The sequence below is a fragment of the Mercurialis annua genome, linkage group LG2, assembly GCF_937616625.2.
Source record: "Mercurialis annua linkage group LG2, ddMerAnnu1.2, whole genome shotgun sequence".
Classification (NCBI taxonomy): Eukaryota; Viridiplantae; Streptophyta; class Magnoliopsida; order Malpighiales; family Euphorbiaceae; genus Mercurialis; species Mercurialis annua.
Genome location: NC_065571.1, coordinates 6,586,253 through 6,611,701, shown reverse-complemented (window position 1 = coordinate 6,611,701; position 25,449 = coordinate 6,586,253). Strand labels below are relative to the sequence as shown.

Below are 25,449 nucleotides of genomic sequence, written 5' to 3'. Positions count from 1 at the left end.
TTTATAATAATTAAAATAATTTAATTTAGTCAAAAAATTATATTATTTTTAGTTTCTATAGTTATTCACTAGAACAATTATGATCTGTAAGTCGATACAGGACAAGTGTTACAGGATAAGTGTTCGAATCTATTATGACATAGTAGTTAGCCGCTCAACTAAGTTGTACTCGTTTTAAACGACAAGGGACAGAATGTTTTGATATTTGATCACATTAGATTATCCTTATTTTAAACAAACAAATTTTTTTAACAAAATAAATATGGAAGTTTTTCTTGTACCGTTTTTAATAATCATATTGGATCAAGTTAGACTATAATGACCATACAAATTTATATATTTTTAGACTCCGGCCACATTGGTTTATCAATAATTTTTGCAAAATTAAAATTCTCAATGTTAACTTTATTAAATAGAATTTTATACAATATAATATTAAATTGATTACGAATTATTTAAAATAATATTAAACTTTTTTAAAAGCTTTAGAAAATCCTAGTTGTTTCTTGAGAAAAACTCTTTCATACTCTGGTCACTTCTTTTTTTATTATGTTCATTGAAAAGGTGGGGTCTGCGAATCTCCTCATATTTACTATAGATCATGGTATAGATAAAAAAAAATAAGGTGGGTGGTTTTTAAATAATTAATCTATTTTTATTTATAATATTTTTTGTTTTATTTATAGTTTAAATAAAATTTATCTCTAATTTTGATCTAGATTTGTAATTTTTTTCCAGTCTACTGTTTTAATTGGATTAAATCTTATCTAATTTAATTTAAGTATAATTTTTATTTATCATCGGAAGTGAAGATGTTGAGTTTTCAAACAAATTTGATAATAATTAAAATTGTCATCTTGCGATAAATTCTACCAAATATAGATATATTTTGTACTTATAATGATGATTTTAATATTAAAAAGAATATATAATATAAAAATAATAAGTACAACCTAAAATTGTGAAGGTGGAGCTGCTAGCTACTAGTTATAATAGTTGTACAGTTAAAAATGATAGTTTTAATTGTTAATGGAAGATAATCTAATTTTTTTATTGAAAAGTTGCACGAATACTTTTAACTATAGTGTTTTATCTTATGATGTTATTAGTTAGATATCACAATACTGTTTTATATAAATGAAAAATTAAAGCTTATTATGATTGAGTTATGTCTCGTTTGATGCTCTAATCGAAATGAATCGATCAAGTTTCATTGATGGAACAAAAGATGTTTGTATAATCGGAACGAATCGATCAAGTCTCATTGGTGAATCAATAGACGTTTCCCTAATCGGAATGAATCGACCATGTTTCACTGGTGGAACAAAATATGTCTTGCAAATAAGTCTCACAAAATTGTCTCGTAAACAAGTCTTACAAACTTGTGTCCCGAACTTATTCCGCAAGCGAACTTATTCCGCAAGCGAACTTGTTTCGCAAGAGAATTTGTTCCGCAAGTGAATTTGTTCCGCAAACATGTTCCGCAAACTTGATATGCGAACTTGTTCCGCAAAAGCAATAAAAGCAACCAAACTATACCAAATCTAACAACATCGATCTGGAGGTTAAGAAACCTAAGCGGGATTGGTATCCATCTACTCTTAATTTAACCAATCGCAGGGATTAGGAATAGAAAAGCATAAGTCTTTGAATTGGTTTTTGTTGATTAATTTGTGTAGACACTATTAATTTGAAAAAATAACTATTTATAGGGACAAGCTCTAAGAAATAAGAAAAAAAAAATAAGACTTAACAACTAAAAATAACACTTCTAATAAACACACAAAGTCTCATTTTTGACTCATTCTATAGCTAAGCTAAACAAATCAATTATTGTGAGTTTGATCCCAAATTTAACACATTATGCTCCTTGACAATTCATCTTCTTTGGATTCATTTTCTGGCCGGTATAAACAGTTAATAAAAAAATACTCTTGCCAACCTATGATTAAACCAAAAGGGGATTATAGCCTTCCCAAGTCCTAACTTAGGGCATATTTGATAAGCCAATTTATTGTTCAAATTAATATATTAAGTATTTAATTATTTTAAATTGGTTTGATTAAAATAATAAATTAAAAATTTGATTTTTTTATTATGAACACACTAAATTATAAATTATTATTGAATAAATTTTATATTTTTATTATTTTCAATTATTACTCACGGATAAATATTTTTATATCACATATATTAATTTTTGTTTTTTTTTAATTTCACAATGAGCGTGTTATATATCAACGCTTAAAATTATAAATAATTATATTTTTTATTATAGATAATTTTTTCTCTATCTTTACCTTTCCTTTTAAAGTCTATAGATATTATTTATTTGATATTTTTATTTTTTTCGTATTAGTTGGACTTCTGTTTATAACACACAACATTTATTATCAAATTTAAACGGTTATTTAGAGTTTTTAAAATAATATTTTTTTCCGTAAATATAATATTTTATTGTAAAGACTAATTTGTAAGAAAATATTATAATATTTAAGGACTAATTATCAACATACGTAATTAAAGTTTATGATTTTTATTTATGATATTTTTTTGACAAAGGTTGTTATTTCTGATATGTGCATTATTCATAATATTTTTAAATAATATTATATTTTAGAGTTTATAGTTTATAGTTTAAAGATTTAAATACAATATCTATTTAATAATTTATTTATTAAATAGTTAATGTTCACATATTTGATATGTAAATATAATAATTTTAATAATTTTCAATAATTACAATTATTAAACAGACTTATTTAATTCAGCAGTTAACAAAATGAGCATTTTTTTTATCAAATTCAACACTTAATTTCCAGCACTTAATTGTTAGTTTTATTATTTAATTACGACCGATATTTTTAAGAGAAAATAACAAGAAAAGTCATAAATCACAATTGTTTTTCACCAATTACCATTTTAGTTATAGTTATTTCTTTGTTGCTATTATTATATCAATTAATACCACAAAAGTCATTTAGTTTTCATTGACACTTGTCCAACACTTAAAGTAATAGATTATTCCACGTGAGCTAAAGAGCACTATATCACATGATTAATGGACATTCCAATACGAGTTAGCACATTTGAAAATGCCACGTAGCGACATGCTACATCTAAAATCACGTGTTCATGACCAGCATTTCCAAAATCCAAGCCTCAGTTCTAGTAATAATTGATTAAATGAACTTTTGAATTGTTTATCATCTAATTAATCAATATTCTGTTCCGTTTTAAAAGATATAGTACTATTTCTTCCGTCTTAAAATAACATTTCATTTTTCCCTTTTCACATAGTTTAAGAAATATAATTAATGCTCTAAATTTTTATAAATTTATCTTCATTTTTCCTATCATACCCTTATTAAATGTTATGATCATAGGCTAATAGTAATAAATGATATACTTTAAATAAGGACAATATAAAAAATAAACACAATTTTGATTTATAAAGAAAGTGGACTATTGTTTTTGGACAAAAAAATTAAGGAAAGTGGACTATTGTTTTAGGACGGAGAGAGTATATTTAATTTTTATTTGTCTATTAAAAAATTCATACCACAAATATATGTGATATTTTTTTTTTAAAAAATTAATAACTATTACTTAATATAAAATTACAAGATTATCATTAATAGCAGTAAAATAAACTAAAAGTAGCGAAGAGGGTGATTACTTTTAAAATGTATTAGGATTGTTTTACGTGTTATGCACGTGACTCGTAATATAATAAATATTATTACATATATTTAATACATTTGCGATACATATTTAATACATCTTTTTACATATTTGATACAACTTCAATACATATTTAATAAATATTCTACCGCTCAAACTCATTTTTCTATTTTTTTTTATCGATTTTATCAAATCAACCGACTAATTCGATCAGTTTGTTTTTATTTTTCAAAGTTTTATATATTAAATTTATGTTTAAAAATTTAAAATATGTTACTTTATTTTTTAAATATAATTCAGATCTCGTAGTTAAAAAATGGATACATCTGCGATACATTTTTGATACATATTTGATACATCTCCGATACATATTTCATACATAAATGATACATATACGATACATCTCCGATACATCTCCGATACATCTCCGATACATATTTGATACATGTATGATACATATATGATACATATTCGATTGTCAAAAACCTTTTTTCCTTGTTTTTTTGTACGTCTTCGATTACATCTTCGATACATCGCTGATACATCTGTGATACATATATGATACATATTCGATCGTCAAAACTTTTTTTCTTGTTTTTTTGTACGTCTTGTTTTTAAGTAATATTGCATGTATTTTTATACATATTTAATACATCGCTGATATGTATCTAATATATATTAGATACATATTCGATCGTCAAAACTTTTTTTCCTTGTTCTTTTTGTACGTCTTCTTTTTAAGTAATATTGCATATATTTTTATACATGTTTGACACATATTTAATACATAGTTTGTAGTTAATAATTATATATGATAAATAAATTATTTATACATGATAGATACATCTCTAATATATAATTATACATGATAAATAAATTATTTATGCATCACATCCGTGTTTGGTATGTATCAATAATGTATACTCTAGATAATTTATAAAATTACATTTTAAAAAATTGTATCGTTATATATATATATATATATATATATATTATATTTTTAATATTTAACATATTTATATTTTTAACAATTAAAATTAAATTTTAATATTTTTATATTAGATAAATATATGAATAAATTATTAAATTTATTAAAAAAAGGAAATTAAATCCAATGAATTGGATTCTGCATACATATTGGATTGGACCTAATTATGGGTCCAATTCAGTAAGTGACCCGCGCGTCATGCGCGGGTCATGTCAGTTGGTCCACACGCTTGCTGGTACATTTGGCAAAATGGTAGTGTTGAAAAGTCTTTGGAATAGATGGCACAGTTTGTAATAAATACTACAACAATGATATATGGTGAAAAGGAAAGGTTTTTATGATAATTTTGTGAATTTCTCTATTTTTAATTCTTAGAATTATGTCAAAAAAAAAATTTCTTGCATTGTAACCAAAATTTTGAGTTTAATTTTTGAAATCCAAACTTTTGCACTTTTTTTTATCAATTATGACCAAATTTTAAAACAAATCTAACTTTTAAAAAGTGTTAATATAAACGTTTGATCGCAATTGATAAAAAATTTGAAAAGTTTGAATTTAAAAAATAAAATTTAAAATTTTGGTCATAATTACAAAAGTAGATTTGAAATTGGATATAATTATAATAATTTAAATATTTATTCGTAATTGATAACAAAAGTGTAAAAATTTAAATTTAAAAAATTATTAAGTCTAATATATATATATATATATATATATATATATATATATATATACACACACACACACATATGTGTGCGCGCACGTGCGTGTGTAATTTTTCACTTTTACATTTTTTAATTCAATTACTTATGACAAAAATTAATCTGTTTTTTATTTTAATAAAAGTATTTTAATGTTAATATTTAGTTTTAGTTCTCTTAATATTCTATGCAGTCTTTTATTATGTTTATCTTGTACTTTATTATTAAAATATATAAAAACTCTATTTTATATTACTATATGATAATATATATATATAAGTTGCAATTAATTTATAATGTATGAACAATTTTTTAGATATTTTTATTAATATTTACTATTGCTTATTTTTTTAGCAAAACATGTATTTTTAAGTCTTGATTGGTTGAGGATAAATTGACCGAAAAAGCAGGATTTTTCAGAAAGTGATGACAAAAAGAAGTTTGGTTTATTTTATGTATCTTACTTTCCGGGAAGTTGATAAATTGTCTTAATAAAATGAATAAATTACTATAAGGTCCCTCATATTTACATAATTTATAATTTAGTATCTTTTATTTAAAAATTAAACGATATGACCCCTCACTTTTGTTTTATCAACAGTTTAGTCCCTCCGTCCATTTTTGGTATTAATCAACAAAGTTAAAGGATTTAGGGGTAAATTAATTTTTAAATATGGGAGACGAAATCGCTGACAAAAACAAAGTGACGGATCAAATCGTTGATAAAAATAAAAGTGGAGGACCATATAATTCCGTTGACTTTGTTGACCAACACCAAAAATGGACGCAATGACTAAATTGTTGACATAAACAAAAATGAGAGATTATATTTTAATTTTCAAATAAGAGAGATTAAACAGTGAATTATGTTAAATGTGAGCGGTGTTACAATAATTTGCTCTACTAACATTGAGGTAGGTTATATTTTCCAAAATAAATAGATATAGAATAATAATATTTTTAAGTTTAATTTTTTTAATTATTTCTTAAAAAAAATTTGTATTTATTATTTAACACATAAAAATAAAAAAATAATTTTTTGAAAAGTTAAAAAACAAAAGTAAAATTATCACTATATTCCTAATAATTAAGATTCCAGGTAACTTTTTAAAAAGGGACTAATCACTCAAAAACCCCTCACCTTTAAACTTTTTTTCAATTCCACCCTGACGTTGAAAATTTGTCAATTTTACCCACTTTTGAATTTTCCGTTTTCAATTGTACCCCAATATTTTAATTTTTGTTAATTTTTTTACTTAAATGATGAAATCATTCAATTAATTAAGTCTAAACATGAAATTAAATTCTTTTTTATTCAAAAAAGTACAAATAAGTCCTTTATTTTTAAAAACTAACTAAAAACCATAATCAAATTAACACTAATTTAAATTCTTAATTAATTTAACTAAATTTAAATAAATTTTAAAAATATACAATCAATATATGCTAGACATGGAGAATGTTTTAAACAAATTTCCAAACGCAAAAGACATTAATTTAATTTTTCAGGGTACAATTGAAACACAAAAATACAAAATAGGGTAAAATTGACAAATTTTCAACGTCAGGGTATGATTGAAAAGGGGCTAAAAGGTCGGGGTTTTTTAAGACATTAGGCCTTTTAAAAAGTGTATGTTATATTTTGTCTAGTTGGATGAAGTATAATTCTGAATATTAAAATTTATATATTGGCTCATCATTGTATTTAATTAATAATATTTATCTTATTTAGAAAGAAATGGAAATGTTTAATCAAATAATCTGTGTTATCAGTCACCATCTTAAATTGAACATGACTCACAGTTTAATCAACTTCTCTCAAAAAAGATAAGCAACGTGTCATTATCATAATAAATATAATTAAAAAAACTTAGACATCGTTTTAATCGGCACTTGGTTCCTTCTTCTACAAATAATTCCATTTCCTCTCTTTACTCTCACTGTATATATTTATTTCCTTCTGATTCTCTCAGAAACTTGCAAAATCAAAATAAAAAAAAATAAAAAAATGATAGCAACTAAAAAACTAGGAACAGCTTTAATTTTACTCCATTGTATGTTAATCAACTGCTTAGTATCTGCTAATTTCTTTAAGCCATTCAATGTGAGTTATGATCGCCGTTCTCTTATCATCGACGGTCACCGTCGCATGCTCATTTCCGGTGGAATTCACTATCCTCGAGCTACTCCTCAGGTACTTCTCCGGCAGTTTCATTTTCTATTTTTTTTTCTTGCTTTATTTATGTCTTAGTAGCTTCTATTACTCTGCTGTTGTTTTTATACTGATGATCAACTTAATTTTTGATTCGTTAGTTTTTGTTATGCTGATAGATAGTGAGGTGGAATAGTTTTAGGATTACAAGGTTGATACACTGAATGTTAGAAATGTTAAATGTTGATTAGCATAATAATGTTCGTGACTTTGAGTTTTGTAATGTGAAGATTGTTATTGAGTTACTGGAATTTAACCAGCGTCAATGCATATAGCGATTAGGTCAAGGTAGATAGGGTTATTCAGTCTAGAAAATGTTGAACATTTCTATTTAGTCAATTTCAGGTCAAAGTTGAGTTGACTTTGATTGCTTAAAAAGAAAATATAGATGCAGTTCAGGATCAGTTTGGTAAAAAATTGAGATCGTGGCGCATTTTCAAAAGTTGAATTGAATATATTCGTACAAGTTATTCCAAACAAGGCCTGTGTGTTTTTGTTCAATGTCCTGGTTGTGTATCAGAATCGATGTGCAGGATTTTTTTGTTGTTGTTGTAGCTAACATGTATTTTTATTTTATTTTATGTTCATATTTAGTGTTTTTTCCCGTTCCTATGTTCATGTTTGGTTCTTTGGATGCAAGATTGGCCTGTTTTTAATTTTTCTGTGATGTCAGATGTGGCCTGATCTAATTGCAAAGAGCAAGGAAGGTGGGCTAGATGTGATTCAAACATATGTTTTCTGGAACGGGCATGAGCCAGTGAGAGGGCAGGTGAGGTAAATTTTATCTCAGCTAAGTGGCGATCATTTACTTGGACTCATCGATCTTTTCTTTATTTGTGTTTTTCAGTATTTCTTTGAAGGAAGATATGATCTTGTCAAGTTTGTGAAGCTAGTGGGAGAAAGTGGACTCTTTCTTCATCTTCGCATAGGTCCCTATGTTTGCGCCGAATGGAATTATGGGTCTGGCCTTCTTTTTCTTTTATCCTTTAAAGTTCTGTTTTGGCTTCATGCTTATATATGAACTTATGTTTGACATCAGTTGCTGTCAGTGGAAGGTTATACCGATTATGCATATGCGAGCTACTTTACGATATTGCTTGTGCTGATAGAGTTTTCAGCTAATCTTGAACCTAACTTTGGTTTCAAGTAAAGTAGTAAAAATGAATATATATTGCAGAACGCTAATTTAGTGAAGGTTGCACCTCTTCATAAGTTAACATGACAAACAGATATGCATAGTAGGCTGAGGCAAGGAATTGTTCTATACTAAGAACTTGAAAGCTCTTTTGACTTGGACATGAGTTGTTGATGCTGTGTAAATATGTGTGCCTTTTGTTACAGACAATGAATATCTTATGTAAACAAATTTAATAAACAGTAAGAAAAGAATAATACTGCAGGGTGATAAAAAATCATTTTTCAGTGGTACCTTGAAGAGAGCAGTGGATAAATGAATTGCTGTGTATATGTTTATATTAATAGTTATTGAGAAGTAATGCTCATTCGCAATAGTGATTTATATTTGTTTCATGCTAAATTCACCAAGTCATCTACAGACAACAATGCAATCTTTTGATTTATTTTTCTTACTGGCAATATTTTAGGGGGTTCCCTGTGTGGCTGCGTGATATCCCTGGCATAGTTTTTCGAACAGACAATGCGCCTTTTAAGGTATAACCAGCAGAGTATCCACACTTGCAGATTAATTATTCTTTTTGAAATATATATAAACAGTAATAAAGTCTATTTGGTGTTCTGACAAAAAAAAAGAGTAAGATAAAGATTCTCAAACTTGTTTTTTTTTTTATTGCAATCCCCCAATGTGTTCGTTATATTGAGGCAATACGGTTTTTAGCAATTCTGTTCAGTTAGAGTACCATATTATTGCTTGTTCACATCACCTTTTCGTCCTCCTAGACAGAAATAAGCGTAGAAGTGCGGCAAGTTTAATTTTAAAGAGATGCTACTATATCCTTTCTATTTGATCCCTGATTTTGCAGTAATTGGTTTTCACATTATGTCAATCACTATGCCTCTGTTCATTGTGATTCTATGTCATGCTAACATGGACTTTGTCAAATTTATGTGTGTATGTAGGTAAGTGAATCTGTGGAATTAGACGAGAGTTTTTGGTTGTTAGAGGCAGACTTCGTGGAGGTGTAGTGACTTCCTGAACATAGTTAATGTTTACAGGAGGAGATGCAAAGGTTTGTTAAAAAGATTGTGGATCTGATGCGAGAGGAAATGCTCTTCTCTTGGCAAGGTGGTCCAGTTATCATGTTACAGGTTATTAGACAAGTTTGATATCTAATTGGTGCTTAACATAGAAATAATTATTTTATGTGATGCTGAGGATTGGTTTTCATTACTAATGAAAGGGAAATAGAGTAATACTATATTCCATTTGAGTCTCACAATTCCTTGATTTTATGGGATGGTGAATCTCATACAAATAAAAGGAGTCGCTGACATCTCATTTCTTCTAGTGAGTGGGCGTTCTGCTGTCTGTTGGAATTGTTTGAGAGAGAGAGGGAGACTTGTATCATTGTTTCAACCAGTTGCTGATATCTAGGCTTTTCAATATATATGACCTTTGCGCAGTGTAATTATTAAATTTAGTAGTAGTACAGGCCCAAGCTCATAGTTACATCACTTATATGAACACTATAATGGAATTTTCCGTTTGTTGCTAATTATGATATAACTAAAAAGACGTTTTTGACAGATTGAGAATGAATATGGAAACATTGAACACTCATTCGGACCAGGGGGGAAAGAATACATGAAGTGGGCTGCCAGAATGGCTCTAGGGCTTGATGCTGGGGTTCCATGGGTGATGTGCCGGCAAACCGATGCTCCCGCAAGCATTGTAAGGTCTTCACCTTCTTTAAAAAGGCGTGCTTTTTTAAGTTTTGGAAGCTACTGCTATTTAGCATTTTAAACTTTGCAAGCTTTGCATGTAAACAATTATTTATAATGAGGTTTTAACTCGATGAAATTCTGATCGTACTGAGATTTGAATTTTCAATGTGTCAGTTCTTAATGTTTTGGTTACTTTTTTTGGCAGATAGATACATGCAATGCATACTACTGTGACGGTTATAAGCCAAATTCAAATGACAAACCGATATTTTGGACTGAGGATTGGGATGGTTGGTATGTAAATGTGTTGTTATGTGCATACTTACTGTACCTGATTCTGTTGTTGTTCTCTTTCCCTTTACTGATGTAAAATAAGATATTCATACATAAGTACAATATAGCAATACTTGCTAAAAACCTGGACTGAGGAAGATGATGTGAACAAACAGGAAGGCTATACAACTAACCTTTGAACAGTCTTTGTTGCAGGGTACCATTCATTTATATGTGTAAGCATGTCACATGCGTATCTATTAACTAATATGGTTTGTATGCACACATTGGTTTGGGCTTGTCAACTGGTTCTAGGAGCATGGGGGATAGGAGAAACTAATCTCTCAAATCAGCTCTCTGCTCATGTTTCTTAGGATGAAATGCTTTCATAATTGCAGAGTGCTTGGATATATCATTTTTAGATTTGTGCTTTTATCTTGAAGTTACTATATGCTCATCAATTTTCTTTGACTTTTTGAAGGTTTACAACTTGGGGTGGAAGCTTACCTCATAGGCCTGTTGAAGACCTTGCCTTCGCAGTGGCACGGTTTTTTCAACGTGGAGGGAGCTTCCAAAATTATTATATGGTAAGATTGATTGAAGGAATGCTGATGTAAAAAGCCATGGTGGAGTAATATTGTGCCCAAACTGATTTTTTTAGCTTGTGTGGTACTGTGGTTTGTGGGTGGGTGGTGTGAGTTATATGTTTGTGACCCATCAGACTCAATTAATAAGCAGTTAAAGATATATCGGGGCCCAAATGAACCCTTGTAGTTCAGTATGAGAAAAATAAAAGACTTGCAGTTTTTGGTGGTTTAAGTTGCATATTTAGTAGTTTGATTCAGTTCCTTCACAAGAAGTGGGATCGTACACTTTGAGGGGAAGTAAACTTCCTGATAAGCCAATGATTGCAAAAATTATGCATATTTTAATGATTTAGTATAAGGAACTAAATGAATCACGTGACAAGGAGTGGCTCTGTACACCATAGCATCAGAGTGAGTGCATCTATAAAGCCAATGATTGAAAATTAAACAGTAAAACAGTGCAAGTAGCAAGGGTTTTATACTTGCATCAATGTTGATTATTTTTGTGTTCTATGGTATCAATAAGGATATTTAAGATTCAGTAACTATAGCCCATTGATGTCTCTGTGCTGTATTTACCAAGCATGCTTCATGGTGGCAGTATTTTGGAGGAACAAACTTTGCCCGGACTGCTGGAGGCCCATTTTATATAACAAGTTATGATTATGATGCGCCAATTGATGAGTATGGTAAGTGGAAGAAAGAGATGTATCTTGATCTGAAATCGATTTTTTGCTGACGCATACATTATTTGGTTATATCATATATGTGTTCTATTACATGACATCTCCTTTCGCTCTCTCTCCCTTTTAGGTCTGGTGAGCGAGCCCAAATGGGGACATTTGAAAGATCTGCATGCTGCTATAAAACTCTGTGAACCGGCTCTAGTTGCTGTAGATTCAGCCCAGTATATAAAATTGGGACCCAAACAAGAGGTTTGTGCTTGTTTTCTTGGATTTGTCTTTATGATGTGTTCCCCGAACATGTTGGGTTAATCAATATGTTAATTGCGCTGCTGCCTGGGGCTATTTCCATGTGCAACTTCCAAAAATGGCATTGAGTTGAGGTCATTGTTTTCAGTTTCAACTGATTAAAAAAGTACTTGTCAGGAGACAACTGTTGATTGGTCTAGTACTCTCTTTTTCAAGGTTTTTATTTTATAGCTTGACTTTCAGGCACATGTATACCATGCAAATGCTTATGCAGAAGGCCTGAACTTAACTCACCATGGAACTCAAAGCAGATGCTCTGCATTTCTTGCTAATATTGATGAACATAGAGAAGTCAATGTGAGATTCCTTGGTCAGTCGTATACATTGCCGCCATGGTCAGTGAGTATTTTACCAGACTGCATGAATGTTGTGTTCAACACTGCTAAGGTTAGATATGTTCTCCACCTATCTTCATTTCTCTTTGCTCTCTTTCGCACACATTTGTGTATTATATTTGTCAAATAATCAATCCATCCAAAGTTCAAGCTGTTAGGTGAGCCTCCTATAGTTTTTATCTTTTACAAATCCCCTATGTGAATACTCGTTACACTTGAAGTGGGAACAAAGAAGTAGAGAGGCTCATCTTACTGTGTCCTCAAATATTTTAACTAATCAAACACAGACTGCCAAGGATCGAATTCTAGACTTTTTTGATCATATAGGCTCCAATACCATGTCAAATAACAAATTTACCTAAAAGTTCAAACCGTTGGGTAAGGCTTAAAGTGTGAACCAACAAGTACATAACTCCACCTTTATTTTACTTAAATATTTAATTAATCAAATGAGAGTTGTCAAATGTCAAGGATAGACTTCTTGATCTTTTAATAATAGAACCTCTGATATCAGTCAAATAACCAATCCACCTAAAAACTTTTAGGTGAAATTCCAACAATAGTTTTGTTATCTCTAACAATATTAATGGTTTACAAAATAGTTTTTCAACTTACTGAATTGGAGAAGATTTTGTAAAATGTCAGAGAAGATGAAGATGTAGGGGAAGTTGTAACCTTTTGATTATTAGGCAATGATAAGACTTTAGTTTTCTTTTTCCTTCGTGAATTTTAGCCTTTGTTTTCCTTCATAATTGGTATTTTCTTTTTAATATCTTTTTCAATAAAATCAGGCTTCTTCTTTGTTTTTCTTTTGCTTCAGTATATCTGATTTCTTCGATTTTGCAGCACAAACTTATATCAAATCTGTCAAAAAGTTCTACATTTTAGCTTGGATGCCTTATTTTTCTTCTTCTCCTTCATTTTCTCTTTCAATAAAATCAGGTTGCGGCACAAACTTCTATCAAGCCTATGGTACTCACTCTGCCTTATGTTCTGGATAATTCTGCACCCAAGAAACTCATGGCTCATAATGAAAGTTCTCTCATATCGTCATCCTGGGTGACGGTAAAAGAGCCAATTAGTCTTTGGAGTAAGAACAATATCACAGCTGAAGGCATTTTAGAGCATCTGAACGTGACAAAGGATGAATCTGACTATCTGTGGTATTTCACCAGGTATGTTGTTGTCACGTGATGGATATGGCTACAAATTATAAAAACATTTGGCTCTACAAGAGAAACAGAGGTATAGTAGCATATTGATAAGTCATGACATAATTATTATCCATTATCAATAAACGTGTTCAGACATCGTCTTAGATTTTAATTTCTTCTCTTCCTATTTCCTTCGGTCATTTTTCTTCTTTTGACCAAAGGTAAATTTTTGACATTGGACCAAGTCTTGAGCCATGCTGTGATTTAACATCACGATACAATTACTATCTGTTATCTAACAAAACCACATCATGTGCGATTTCTCTTATTTTTTATGTTTGATTAAACATGTCTAAAGTACTATCACAAGCTCATTTTTCTTTGTACGTTTCTTGTTATGGTCCAAGAGATATAGCCTTTATGGCGTCTGGACCAGTAGACTTCTTTGGCAATAGCACGACTCTTAAGAATGCTCAATTTTATATCCCCTCATGATGTTCTTTGTTAAAAATATAAATTTTGAATTTAAGTTCCATTCAGATTTTATTGTGGTTGGCAACCATTTTCATTATTATCAAATGATCCTCTTGTAAGAATAAACTTCTTAGTAAATCTTTATGCGAATGCGATTAACATCCCCTTCATAGTGTTTGTGACTTTAAATTGTCATAATGGTTTGAACACGCCAGTTTTGTAACTTGCAAACTTCTGTCTTGTTTAAGATTATCTTTAATGATCTTTAGGGCGCTCATTCATTTATTAATTATAAAAGATAAACAACTTTTTGTTTTTTATATACATTGCTGACCCTGTAAATGCTCTTTTCTCGTGTAGAATATATATTTCTAATGATGACATTGCATTTTGGGAAGAAAAAGAGGTTCACCCTGCACTCACAATAGACGGCATGCGTGACGTGTTGCGCGTGTTTATTAATGGCCAGCTTACAGGTGATGTCTCAAATTCTTCTTCTCTTTTTCTTTGGGCTTTGGCTTGTGGGTGATGGTAGTGAATGTCTCTACTTAAAAATGAGCTTGCTTTTCTGATATATCAATGTGATTTAATTTAATTTGTTTAATAGTAGATTTATTGGAGGCATAACCATATTGTGTTGGAATTTGGATAAAGATTTTGTTTATTTGATGTATTGTATGTGCAAACCTTGAAGGATGTGAGGGCACAGAGCAGCACATTTTTTGTACTTTAAACTGAAGAAGGGAGGTTGCATGCCCATCCTTTTGTATTAAAGAAATACCTTTATTTCAAAATGGTGTTTTTGTAAAAAATTTGGCTTCAGTCCTTTCTTGAAATGGACTTAGTTTTGTATGCACTTGTGTACATGGGTGGAAGTAGCACCTCTTCGGTACCTTGGTTGACAATAATAATTGTTTGGTATAAATGAGCACTCACCATTACATATCTTTATAATATGAATTCTTGAAACCAGAGTAAAAAAAATTGTGTCAGGCAAGTGCATTTTTATCCTGCTCCTGCGCCATTGATGAGTGTTGTTGTGTCTGTCATTTCTATCCCTGAAAATATATTTTTAAATGCTGCATACTTCATAAAATTTGCTGCTAGCTTTAAAAACTTGCTATTTCATAATATATATTATTAATGCTTTATTCTGTTACTTTTGTTGGAAGTCAAGGCAGCATGATTGGCCGTTGGGTCAAGGTAGTGCAGCCACTCCAGTTTCAGAAAGGTTATAATGAATTAGTGCTATTGTCTCAGACAGTAGGTTTACAGGTAACCAGTTCAGTATTTTGTCCAGAATGTTATGTAAGGTTCGCTTGATGGCCAAGTAATATAAAACTTGTCTTTAAGATGTTCCCTGTCTGATAGTTATGTCATTTGCGTGTACAATATGCTTGAATTGGTGAAGTTAATTATATGAAAAAACTGGAATGAAGTGATTCGAGTCTAACAGAATCTAGATAAAACTGGTTTACTTGTCTATACGTCTGTCTTCTACTCTTTCATTGCAGGTGATTTCGTGATGCAAACCTAACCTTTCTTTGTAATAGTTTATTATCAAATAGGATAGAAGCTATTCGGTTGCTTTTCTACAATCTGAAATTTTCTTCCAACCCTTAGTTTGGTTTGTTAGGAAAAATAATATCAAGAAAAGAGGAGAAGCTTGTATTTTCTATTTAAATCTAATGGTTTGTGATTCCTGAGAAAAAGACACGTTGATCCTTTATTTATATGCCTTTGATTCATTGTGAAATGTGTTCTATGCAACAATATTATATCTTATCTGCTGGCTAGTTTCGTTACATTTTGGATCCTGTTTTTATGCCTTCTTTTTAATATTATCATTATCTCGTTTTTAAGGGAGTGGTCATTATTGATTCATATGCTGCTTTGCACGTGATGTAGAATTATGGTGCCTTCCTAGAAAAAGATGGAGCGGGTCTTAGAGGTCAAATTAAGCTTACTGGATTTAAGAACGGAGATATAGATCTCTCACACAGAGTGTGGACCTACCAGGTATGTCCTCTTCACCAGTCAGAACTACATAGTTGGCCAACTCTCTTCTTCGCTTCTATTGGCCAAGTTGTTGCGTGTTGATTTTACAACTAGTTGGAGTAGTCTATAGTCAATATATGCATAATTTGCAAGTACCACTGTACCAGTATATTTGATTTTTGAATGAGATATTGCCAGACCAAACTTCTGAGTTTCTTGGAGGCATACCTGCCCACATTGTGATTTAAAGAAACCAAAATCAGAAGGCATCTAATTCATAGAATCAAATTGCTGAATCATGATTGTGGTTTGAACTGAGGAAAGAAAGAAAGCTATATCCGACTGCTAGATCTTGAATTCAAATGCTGACTTGTATAGAGGGGATGTGAACATTGCAGCTTTAATTAGTGTAAAAGGATAATTTCTAGTAAGAGGGCTGCTTACCTGAATTATCACATATTAAAACTTTATCTGCAGTGGAAAATCTAAGACTTCAATTCTTACGACTATAATTGGATATGGGGCTGCTTACCTAGAAAACAACAGCAGAGGAAGAGAGAGGGTTAATGCCTGAATTATCACATATTAAAACTTTATCTGCAGTGGAAAATCTAAGACTTCAATTCTTATGACTGTAATTGGATATGCAACAAATTTGATGAACGTCTCAATTTTAATATGTGCTATTCACTTACCTTCAATTATGCTGTAAATAAATGGTGAACTTTTCGAGTTTTTTTTTCTCTTTATATTGCTATGGCATTTAATCAGATTCTACACATTTGAATGAAGCACCTTTTGATATTTTCCTGTACAGGTATTAAAATCTAGAAAGTAAAGACATTCGTTTTCTTTTATGGCAGGTGGGCCTTCAGGGTGAATACCAGAAAATATATACTGCTGAAAATAATGAAAAGGCGGGATGGACTGTTTTGACACGTGATGATATTCCCTCGACATTTACCTGGTACAAGGTAAATGTAATTTTAAAGGGATCTGAACTGTAAAAATAAAACTCATTTAGACCTGTTTCTTTCCTGCACATATTTTTATTTCTACCCAGGTGTGCTGTGGAACATCAGGTGCGACATTCATTAGTTCAATTAATCATAATTTATAAATCTGATAAAACTTGTATCTGACCTTGTCTGAACTTATAGTTTACAGTTTTCCTTGCCATTTAAAATAAAACAAGAAAAGCAGCCTTAGGCTTAGCTAAATATTTTGGCCTTAGGTGGATTTAGAGTTCTCCTCATCTTTTTATTTTTTCTATTTTATTATGATGTCAAAATCTTTATATTCAAGCGATTCCTTTAAATGCTCTTTTTTGATAATCATATATTATCGTGCACGCTTCTTTGGATTTGAGATTATACTGATTTTTAAATTTGTGCAGACATACTTCGATACACCAGCTGGAACAGACCCACTTGCTCTTGATTTTGGAAGCATGGGAAAGGGCCAGGCATGGGTCAATGGACACCACATAGGAAGGTACTGGACTCTGGCTGCTCCAAAAGAAGGATGCCAGGTGTGTGATTATCGGGGAGCTTACGATTCAGAAAAGTGTAGAACAAACTGTGGAAAGCCTACTCAAATATGGTATTCTACCACTCAAAATATGCATACATGCTTGCTGTTTGTTAGGGGTGAGCAAAATGTCCGAACGGCTGAATTAACCGAATGAGCAGATCACTTTCGGATTGATGATAAAATTTGGATCCAGTCGGTTCGGTTTAAAATTTCAGTTTTCGGTTATCACCTCAGTTTGAGATTTGGATTATCCAAATTAAACGAACCGGCCAAATTACCAACTTATTTGGTTCGGTTTTAAAAAAATTCGGTCAATTCAGTTTCAGTTAATGTTTAATGCTTGGTCGGTTTGGTTTTGGGCATTCGGTCGATCAGTTAGTTCTGTGTAACCAAACAAACAGGATGCTCACTCCTATTGTTTGTTGGCTCAGCGTTTCTAATTTATGTAATTTGTATGACAATGAAAGGTTTAATGCTTCTATTGACTAATGTCCAGGTATCACGTCCCACGGGCATGGTTACAGACATCGAACAATCTATTGGTTATCTTTGAGGAGACAGGAGGAAACCCGTTTGAGGTTTCGGTTAAGTTGCGTTCGGCGGGTGTGGTCTGTGCTCAAGTGTCCGAAACCCACTATCCACCTCTCCAAAGGTGGAACCATACAGGTTTTAAAGATGGAAATGTTTCAGTCAAAGACATGACACCAGAAATGCAATTACATTGTCAAGATGGATATATTATCTCCTCCGTAGAATTCGCTAGCTATGGAACTCCTCAAGGTAGCTGCCAGAAGTTTTCCAAAGGCAATTGCCATTCATCGGATTCATTGTCTGTCGTGTCGAAGGTACGTTTAGCAACATTACTTTTTCCCACTTCCATCTCCTATAACAGGCCTGTTACATGAATTAGAATGTTTACGCATTATCTATGTTGCACATAAATTTATTCTTATTAAAAGATTTAGGGCTAGTTGCGATTTTTTTTGTGATTTTTAGCATGTTTTGCAATTTTAACTTGATTTTTTGATTTGGCAATTCAAAACACAAATAGTTCATTTTTTGCAATTTGGAACATCGATCAATATTTTGATTGAAAATGCTGATGTAGCCTGTTCTGTTGTTCAGATCAGAAAATGTTGGGAAGTGTAAATAATTTAGCTCATTCTCTACATGTTCAAGATTGAAAGTTTATGTTAAAATTGCAAAACACGCAAACCTATGATTATTTTTTGCTGCTTCTCATTTTTAAAATTTTGTGTTTCCTTACAACATATAGCTTATACTGTATGGTTTATGGTATGGGCAAAGCAATCCTTCAAAACTCATTACCGATGAACTGTTTGTTTAGACCGGAATGAAAGACAAATTAAGCATTATGTTGCCTCTTTGTTTTTTTTTCCTGAACTCGTGTTGCCTCTTTGTTATTATCTTTAAAGTTGACTTACATGGATGATTGATAGTTATATCTCGTCTTGCAGGCATGCCAAGGAAAAAATGCGTGCAATGTCGCGGTCTCAAATTCCGTGTTTGGCGACCCATGCCGTGGCACTGTAAAGACGCTGGCCGTGGAGGCAAAATGTGTGTTATCATCAGATATTGGATTGGCTCAAAATTAACGCCATAATCATGAGCACCTCCTTGTATTTCTGATGAGCTGATAAGAAGTGTTTACAGTTTGAATCCTTTTTCTAGGAGTGCTTTGGCTTCCTTTTTCAGGCCTGTCAAATACTCTCCTTTAACAAAATAATTTAATTTAATAATAACACTTCAATAAATAATTAAATAAGATTATTCTAAATTAGAGCACCTAAAAATTTTTTTTTTTTCAATGTGTCGTCCCTGAGACTATAGGAATTGCATTTTAAGGTACCCTGGATTAGATGTCTTCCCTATATCAGATCGAGCCATAAATTTTGGAACAGAGAATATTAATCATCTCTTTATATCCAGAACAATTACAAATTACTATAAATTATATAAAAAAAGAACAATATATTACAGATTCTCATTGAACAATATATTACGAAAATTAAGCTTTTGAGACTTGTTTTAAAGCATGGGCAATCTCATTGGCTGAAGCATCTCCACTTAAGTAGGCAACCAACGGACTTTCTTTAGGAACAAAGTCATCTTTTAAGTCCATAGCTCTCAGCAATTCTTCCGAACCTTTTTTCACCACATCTTTCATAATTATGGTTTTATGTGCCCCACATATCATTTGTTCGTAATCGGTATCTCCCGTTTCGCCAAGAATTACATACATGTTGGCAACATTCAGTCTCCATCGAACAAAAATGTATCTGCCACATTTGGAAGCAAATTGAAAGATATAAATATTCTTGATTGATTAAAATCATATTCTTGTATTGGATCATTGAAATGGTTAAGCAATTCAGTTAAACGGACAGAACAGAAATTTGAAAAAAATAGCAACTGTAAGTCCATAAGTGAATACTTATTGTCACTAGGTGTGCAGCACAGACTTGTCGAGTCTTATGTTCATCGTTTCGAAATGCTTTTGAAACTCCAAAACTTTATATTTATAGAGTATTCTTGTAAAAAAAGATTGTTTCGCCATTTTTTGTTGGAGTATTTCCCGTTTTACATGTAAGGGTGATACACTTTCACATACTTGAGGTTAATCACATGTTCATTTCACCCCTCTAACTTGACACAAAAGATCAAAAGAGTCAAAGTTCGTGGTTTTAATGTCAACTTGTCAATTTTGGGTCAGATTACACCTTTGACCATCAAGACTGGCATATTAGGATATAAATTGAACCAAAATTGCTAAGTTGTGGGGTTCTTTTGTCAAAAATCACAAACTTAAAGACTTTTTTGATTTTTTGTGTCAAGTTGGGGGGACAAAATTAACCTTTGTTGATCCGGAAACCATATTATATTTTTATGGAAAGATGCAGGCGGGCTTTTAAACTCGTTGATGAAAGTACCTGAGGGCCTGTGCTCTAGACGCGAGCAGAGGAATAACTTGCACCCTTGTTGAGCTCCTGCAGTACATTGGATGGCAACGGAGACCCCGCATCCTTAGCTTCTGCCGCAGGTCATGCACTTTGATTACCTGCCAAAGCAAATCAGTTTGAAAGTCGTGCAAAATACTCTAGTTTTCTGAAAAGTTCAATTTTTAAGTCAAATATCTTCCCATACCTTACTGGGATCCTTAATCCGGTATTCAAGGCAATGGGCATTGCTTGATTTTACATCCTCCTGGAGGTGGCTGGAGGATTCCTTAGACTGTTCCCCAGTTTCACTTGTGCTCATTAATTTCCAAACAGTTTTCTTCAAACCTTCACAGCCCCAACGATAGTCTATGTGTGCTGCATAATCTGGATCGGGTAAAAGTTTTCCATTTTCTTCGGAGTAAGTTCCGGGGTAATATAGCTCACTCCCGCTGCTACAAATCAATGCATCAAATTCGTTTACTTGAACCCTTGCTGAGGTCAAAAAATCTATTGTTTCTGACAATGGCATGGCAGTAGACAAAGCAAGTCCCGATATCTTTGCAAATAACGAATCCGATCTAATAGCCTTAATTACATCTTGCATTATCTGAATCATCTTCTTTTCAGGAGCCCCTTCAGCATCATAGCAGTCTAGAGCTATGACGATCAACCTACGTCGTCTTCTCAGCATGGGATACTTATTCATACCAGTCTCAATTTTTCTGCCTTCGGCATCTTTTGAGCCAGATTCTGGTTTCTTTATCCTACTCAGGACCTGTTTTACTTGATCTTGCAACTCGGGGTCACCTGAAGCTGCAGCAGAATGGTCAAGAGATCCATTGAAAGAAGATTTTTCTCCGTCAATGGAGAGCCTGAGGGACATATCTTGCACGTCTTTGAGCGAATCACTGAAAGATGACTCTTCGGAACCCATGTCATCGCCTGGGGTATCGGGTTGCCATTGTGGGTGCCTCATCCTACATGCTGCTACCCTAGTCAAGTAAGTGCGACAGTGTTCAGGCCATGAGAAAAGGTGTATATTCTTCCATCCATTATTTCTACATTCAAGCCATAAGTTCTTCTCCGATACCAATTTAAGCAATGCGTCAGCGATAGCTTGCTGATCATGAGGATCTACAAGCAGACCATTATTCAATGCCTGTTGATCAGGACAAGAAATAAAACGAAAAGAAAATGTAAAATCAACTTATTATTGCATTGCATATTAGTGACAGCTAAACAATCGATAGCATATTAGAAGAAACTTAGAGATCTTCAAAATTTCAAACAATAGCTTTCTTTTTTCAGAATATTATTTGTTTTCCTCTAGCTCTTATTCGAAAATGATGAACACAAATTTAGAGTTATTCAATAATTTAGAACACAAATTTATCTTTACCCTATTGATGTCAACTGGTCCGCCATTTTTGGTTGCCACCATAGGAAGCCCATGAGCTGCAGCCTGCATAATTTGAACCATCATAAATGAAAAGAACATATCATTTCTTTGAGGATAAGGAGATGATAACACTGGAAGAATAATTAACTGACAACAACCAACCTCAATCAGGGTAAGCCCAAAAGGCTCAACCAATGCTGGATTTATGAAAACTCCCTGCCACCACCGAATAACTCAGTAATCATCAATGAAAAACCATCTAATATTACTAGTAAGAAAAGTTTCCAAATTAACCTTTGTTTTTCCTGCAAGGCGATAAATATCTGGAACTTCATATTGCTTGTGATGCTTTGGGTAGGCCACTTGGCCATAAAGGTCATACTTGTCAATCAATTTTAGTACTGTTGTGAGAACACTTGCATTACCACCAGACATCTCATCTATATCGTCCCTATTCCCCATTATCAGGGTCTGCATTATAGAATATTAGCTTTCCTGGAGTATAAAATCAAAAATAAAATTAATTGAGTAGTTATACAGAGTACTGACAAGATTGGCAAGCTCTCTTAACGGACGGCACTCTCCAAAGGCTTTCAATAAAGTGGTAAGATTCTTCTTCGGGTCAGGCCTCGACAAGGCCAAAATCATCGGTTTGTGAGGATTAGTAAGGAACCGCATGACCTGCCAAAAGTCATAGAATGAGGCAGAGATATTTAATACTCATAATCATGTGGAACGATCAAAATATCAATGGAACACTCACATCAGACCATATTGCCGGAATTGATTTTGGGGAAGACCCGTCAGTGCCACCAATAAGGGATGTAAGTTCCCCATCAACTTCAGGGGCATCTTCTTGAACCACAACGCTGCTGAAGTCCATACCAGGAGGAATAACCTGTAAAGAAATTGATTTATCATCCGAGTATAAGGTCCAAAATAATAATTTCGACTGAGATCCTGCGATACCTAAGAGTTAAAATATACTTATTTAAATATAGCAATCATTTTACCACCATCCTTGGCATGAAACGGCCATGGCAATTGACACCACGTCTAGAACGAGCGCGCAAAACTTTCTCAAGCTTGACATCAAACCCGTTATAAAGACCCCATTGCTCTTCAATCTCCTGTTTGGTGCTTGTGATCACAAGTTCAGCTGCATCAAGTGAAAGCTCTTCTCCTTCTATCCTCCTCATTATCTTATATGTTGAATTGATGTCCTCCGGTGATTGTCGTCCCTGCTTAAGAAGCTGTTCAAGCTTGTTTCTTCCGAGTGAATGCCCTGTCAACACCATTGGCACATTTAAAGCACCTGATAAAAGAGCAGCACTATCACCTGCATCGGCATAATGGCCATGAATAACATACGGCCACACAGGGCCACCCCCTCCAATCTGTTCACCCAAAACTTTTGACATATTGAGAATGTGAGCAAGAGCTCCATCTACAAATTCTTGAATGTAGGGCCAAAGTAATTCCTTATGCAGGTACTTATCACGCGGACCAAAAGGAATCCTAATAATGTAAGCTCCACTGCTCTCCCCAGCTTCATTGCTATCGCCATCTTCAGCTCCTGCAGTTAGCATCTCTGTTGGCTCACCGTAGCTCCAGTCAACTTCAGGTGATGATATTTGGCGAGTGAAAAGATCCACCCTGTAGACACCAGGCATTCTAGCAAGTGCTCGAGCAAGTTCAACTACATATTTGACCTGATAAATAGTTTATAACGCTTAACACACAAATGAAACGATAGAATTTACAATGATAACTACTCAAAAATACTGTAGTCAGCATTACCTGCCCACCAGTGTCAGAATCTCGACCAAGCTCCATATTGTCTCCACGGACTAAACCATGTATACTGGCCATACAAATCAAGTTGCAAGAACATATCATCAAGTTCCTCATTAAGCAACGTAAAAATAATCGTAAAGTTATAAAACAGGAAGAAAAAGGTACTAATATCCAAAAGGCCAGAAATGGATTATAGGCTGAACTTTAAATTCCAGTCATTATTATCAAAAGATGCTGCGCATCAACATCTATCAATTCAGAGATAAAAATGTTTAATAAGCCCAAATACTCTAAATTCTAATTCAGTTCTTTAATGAGAAGGCTATTATCAACCTGAATACCTGATAAGGACAATGTAGAGTTTCTTCTCCTTCTTGTCATCAGACCAAACTTCCAAGTTCGAAAAGTTCCTCTGAAATCTTTTCCTCGGGGTCTCACTCTGCACCAGCTCTCCCACACCATCCCCTTTCTCTCCTTCCGACAAATCCTCGGACATGTCTTCTGTTGCATCCCTGCGTCCTTGTTCCCGCTCCCATCTGCGATTTGCCGACCTTTGCAGTTCCCCCAATTCCAGCTATATTCAGATCATAAGCACCAATTCAATTTCAACACTTACATCATAAATAAATTCACGTAAAATAAACAAATAACATCATCAACACCTAAATGCATAGCAGCAGAGCTAAATAAACAACAATCAAAAAAATTCTTAAGAGTTCCTGTGATTTTCTACTGTGGCTGATTATCAGAACATGGCAACCATAACAAAACACTAAAATTATAATGATTAACAAAATCAAACCTAAGCTCATCACATTATTCAGCTAAACAAACACCATCACTCATAATCATACTGATCCTAATCAAAATTTTCAAATATAATTATACGTACGGCATTAAATTAAAATTAGTAGTAATTTAACCTGCTTCTTCTTGCGAGTGAGATGCCAAATCCGCCAGCACATATTCTCAAGCCTAGAGCTACGCTCACGTGTATTACGCGTAGCAACAACTTTAATCCACGTCCGATGTAAATCAGTCTCATCGACACCAGTCACCACCTCCTCAACAAAATACTTCGTCGGATTAAAATGATCGGCAGCTCGTTCTCTCAAATCGACCGGCTGAGCCGGTTTCTGCTCGTCGATTGCACCGGCTCCGCTGTCCAAAATCGCCTCCAAATAGCCGTTAATCCACTCATTTCCCGCCATTAATAACCGAGTTCAAAATCCAATGAAATCACGTTCGTTTTTGTGTGTATAACGAAGAATTAACGTTGAATGTGATGGAGATTTGGGAGTGTTTGGGTGAATGGAGAAGAAAATACGTGTTGTGTTGTGTTGTGTTGTGTGTGTAACAGAGGTGGGGAGAGGGGGGAAGTTAGAAAAAGGAGGACACGTGGATGCTAAAAATGATGATGGGTTGTAATGGGAGAGGTGATCGGGAGGTTGATAGTAGTCATCTTTTCCAATGCTTGTCCGATTCCCAATGCGTACTCAC

General features: G+C 32.8%; 2 protein-coding genes across 4 annotated transcripts; one reads left to right on the top strand and one right to left on the bottom strand.

Annotated features, from left to right (window-relative positions):
- The first annotated feature begins 7,284 nt into the window (after positions 1-7,284).
- On the top strand, positions 7,285-19,591 carry LOC126670255 (beta-galactosidase 9). Of its 2 annotated transcripts, XM_050363945.2 has the most exons (19): positions 7,285-7,567; positions 8,259-8,354; positions 8,433-8,545; positions 9,190-9,256; positions 9,779-9,871; positions 10,311-10,454; positions 10,653-10,741; positions 11,202-11,307; positions 11,909-11,996; positions 12,121-12,242; positions 12,483-12,686; positions 13,577-13,809; positions 14,623-14,738; positions 15,440-15,537; positions 16,171-16,281; positions 17,124-17,234; positions 17,657-17,862; positions 18,290-18,638; positions 19,272-19,591. In XM_050363945.2, the coding sequence occupies exons 1-19, from the start codon at positions 7,382-7,384 to the stop codon at positions 19,407-19,409; spliced, it is 2,670 nt and encodes an 889-aa protein (XP_050219902.1). In that variant the 5' UTR covers positions 7,285-7,381; the 3' UTR covers positions 19,410-19,591. The 2 variants fall into 2 exon arrangements, with proteins under 2 accessions (XP_050219902.1, XP_055960726.1); XM_056104751.1 differs by lacking the exons at positions 7,285-7,567; positions 9,190-9,256 and having other exon boundaries at positions 8,284-8,359.
- A 111-nt stretch (positions 19,592-19,702) lies between these two features.
- LOC126670254 (probable sucrose-phosphate synthase 3) lies at positions 19,703-25,449 on the bottom strand. Of its 2 annotated transcripts, XM_050363943.2 has the most exons (12): positions 24,873-25,449; positions 24,291-24,523; positions 23,953-24,016; positions 23,166-23,864; positions 22,916-23,050; positions 22,702-22,833; positions 22,447-22,623; positions 22,315-22,368; positions 22,153-22,215; positions 20,959-21,912; positions 20,745-20,872; positions 19,703-20,093 (listed from the first exon to the last, which is right to left on the bottom strand). In XM_050363943.2, the coding sequence occupies exons 1-12, from the start codon at positions 25,158-25,160 to the stop codon at positions 19,823-19,825; spliced, it is 3,198 nt and encodes a 1,065-aa protein (XP_050219900.1). In that variant the 5' UTR covers positions 25,161-25,449; the 3' UTR covers positions 19,703-19,822. The 2 variants fall into 2 exon arrangements, with proteins under 2 accessions (XP_050219900.1, XP_050219901.1); XM_050363944.2 differs by lacking the exon at positions 24,873-25,449 and having other exon boundaries at positions 24,283-24,347.

Excerpts from the sequence above, each read along its gene's own strand:
- LOC126670255 (XM_050363945.2), top strand. The coding sequence starts at position 7,382 with ATGATAGCAACTAAAAAACTAGGAACAGCTTTAATTTTACTCCATTGT. Across the intron at positions 11,997-12,120 it reads TGCGCCAATTGATGAGTATG|GTCTGGTGAGCGAGCCCAAA; the intron begins GTAAGTGGAAGA and ends TCTCCCTTTTAG. Across the intron at positions 13,810-14,622 it reads TATCTGTGGTATTTCACCAG|AATATATATTTCTAATGATG; the intron begins GTATGTTGTTGT and ends TTTCTCGTGTAG.
- LOC126670254 (XM_050363943.2), bottom strand. The coding sequence starts at position 25,160 with ATGGCGGGAAATGAGTGGATTAACGGCTATTTGGAGGCGATTTTGGAC. Across the intron at positions 24,017-24,290 it reads CTCTACATTGTCCTTATCAG|TATACATGGTTTAGTCCGTG; the intron begins GTATTCAGGTTG and ends TTGTATGGCCAG. Across the intron at positions 22,216-22,314 it reads TTGGGCTTACCCTGATTGAG|GCTGCAGCTCATGGGCTTCC; the intron begins GTTGGTTGTTGT and ends CAAATTATGCAG.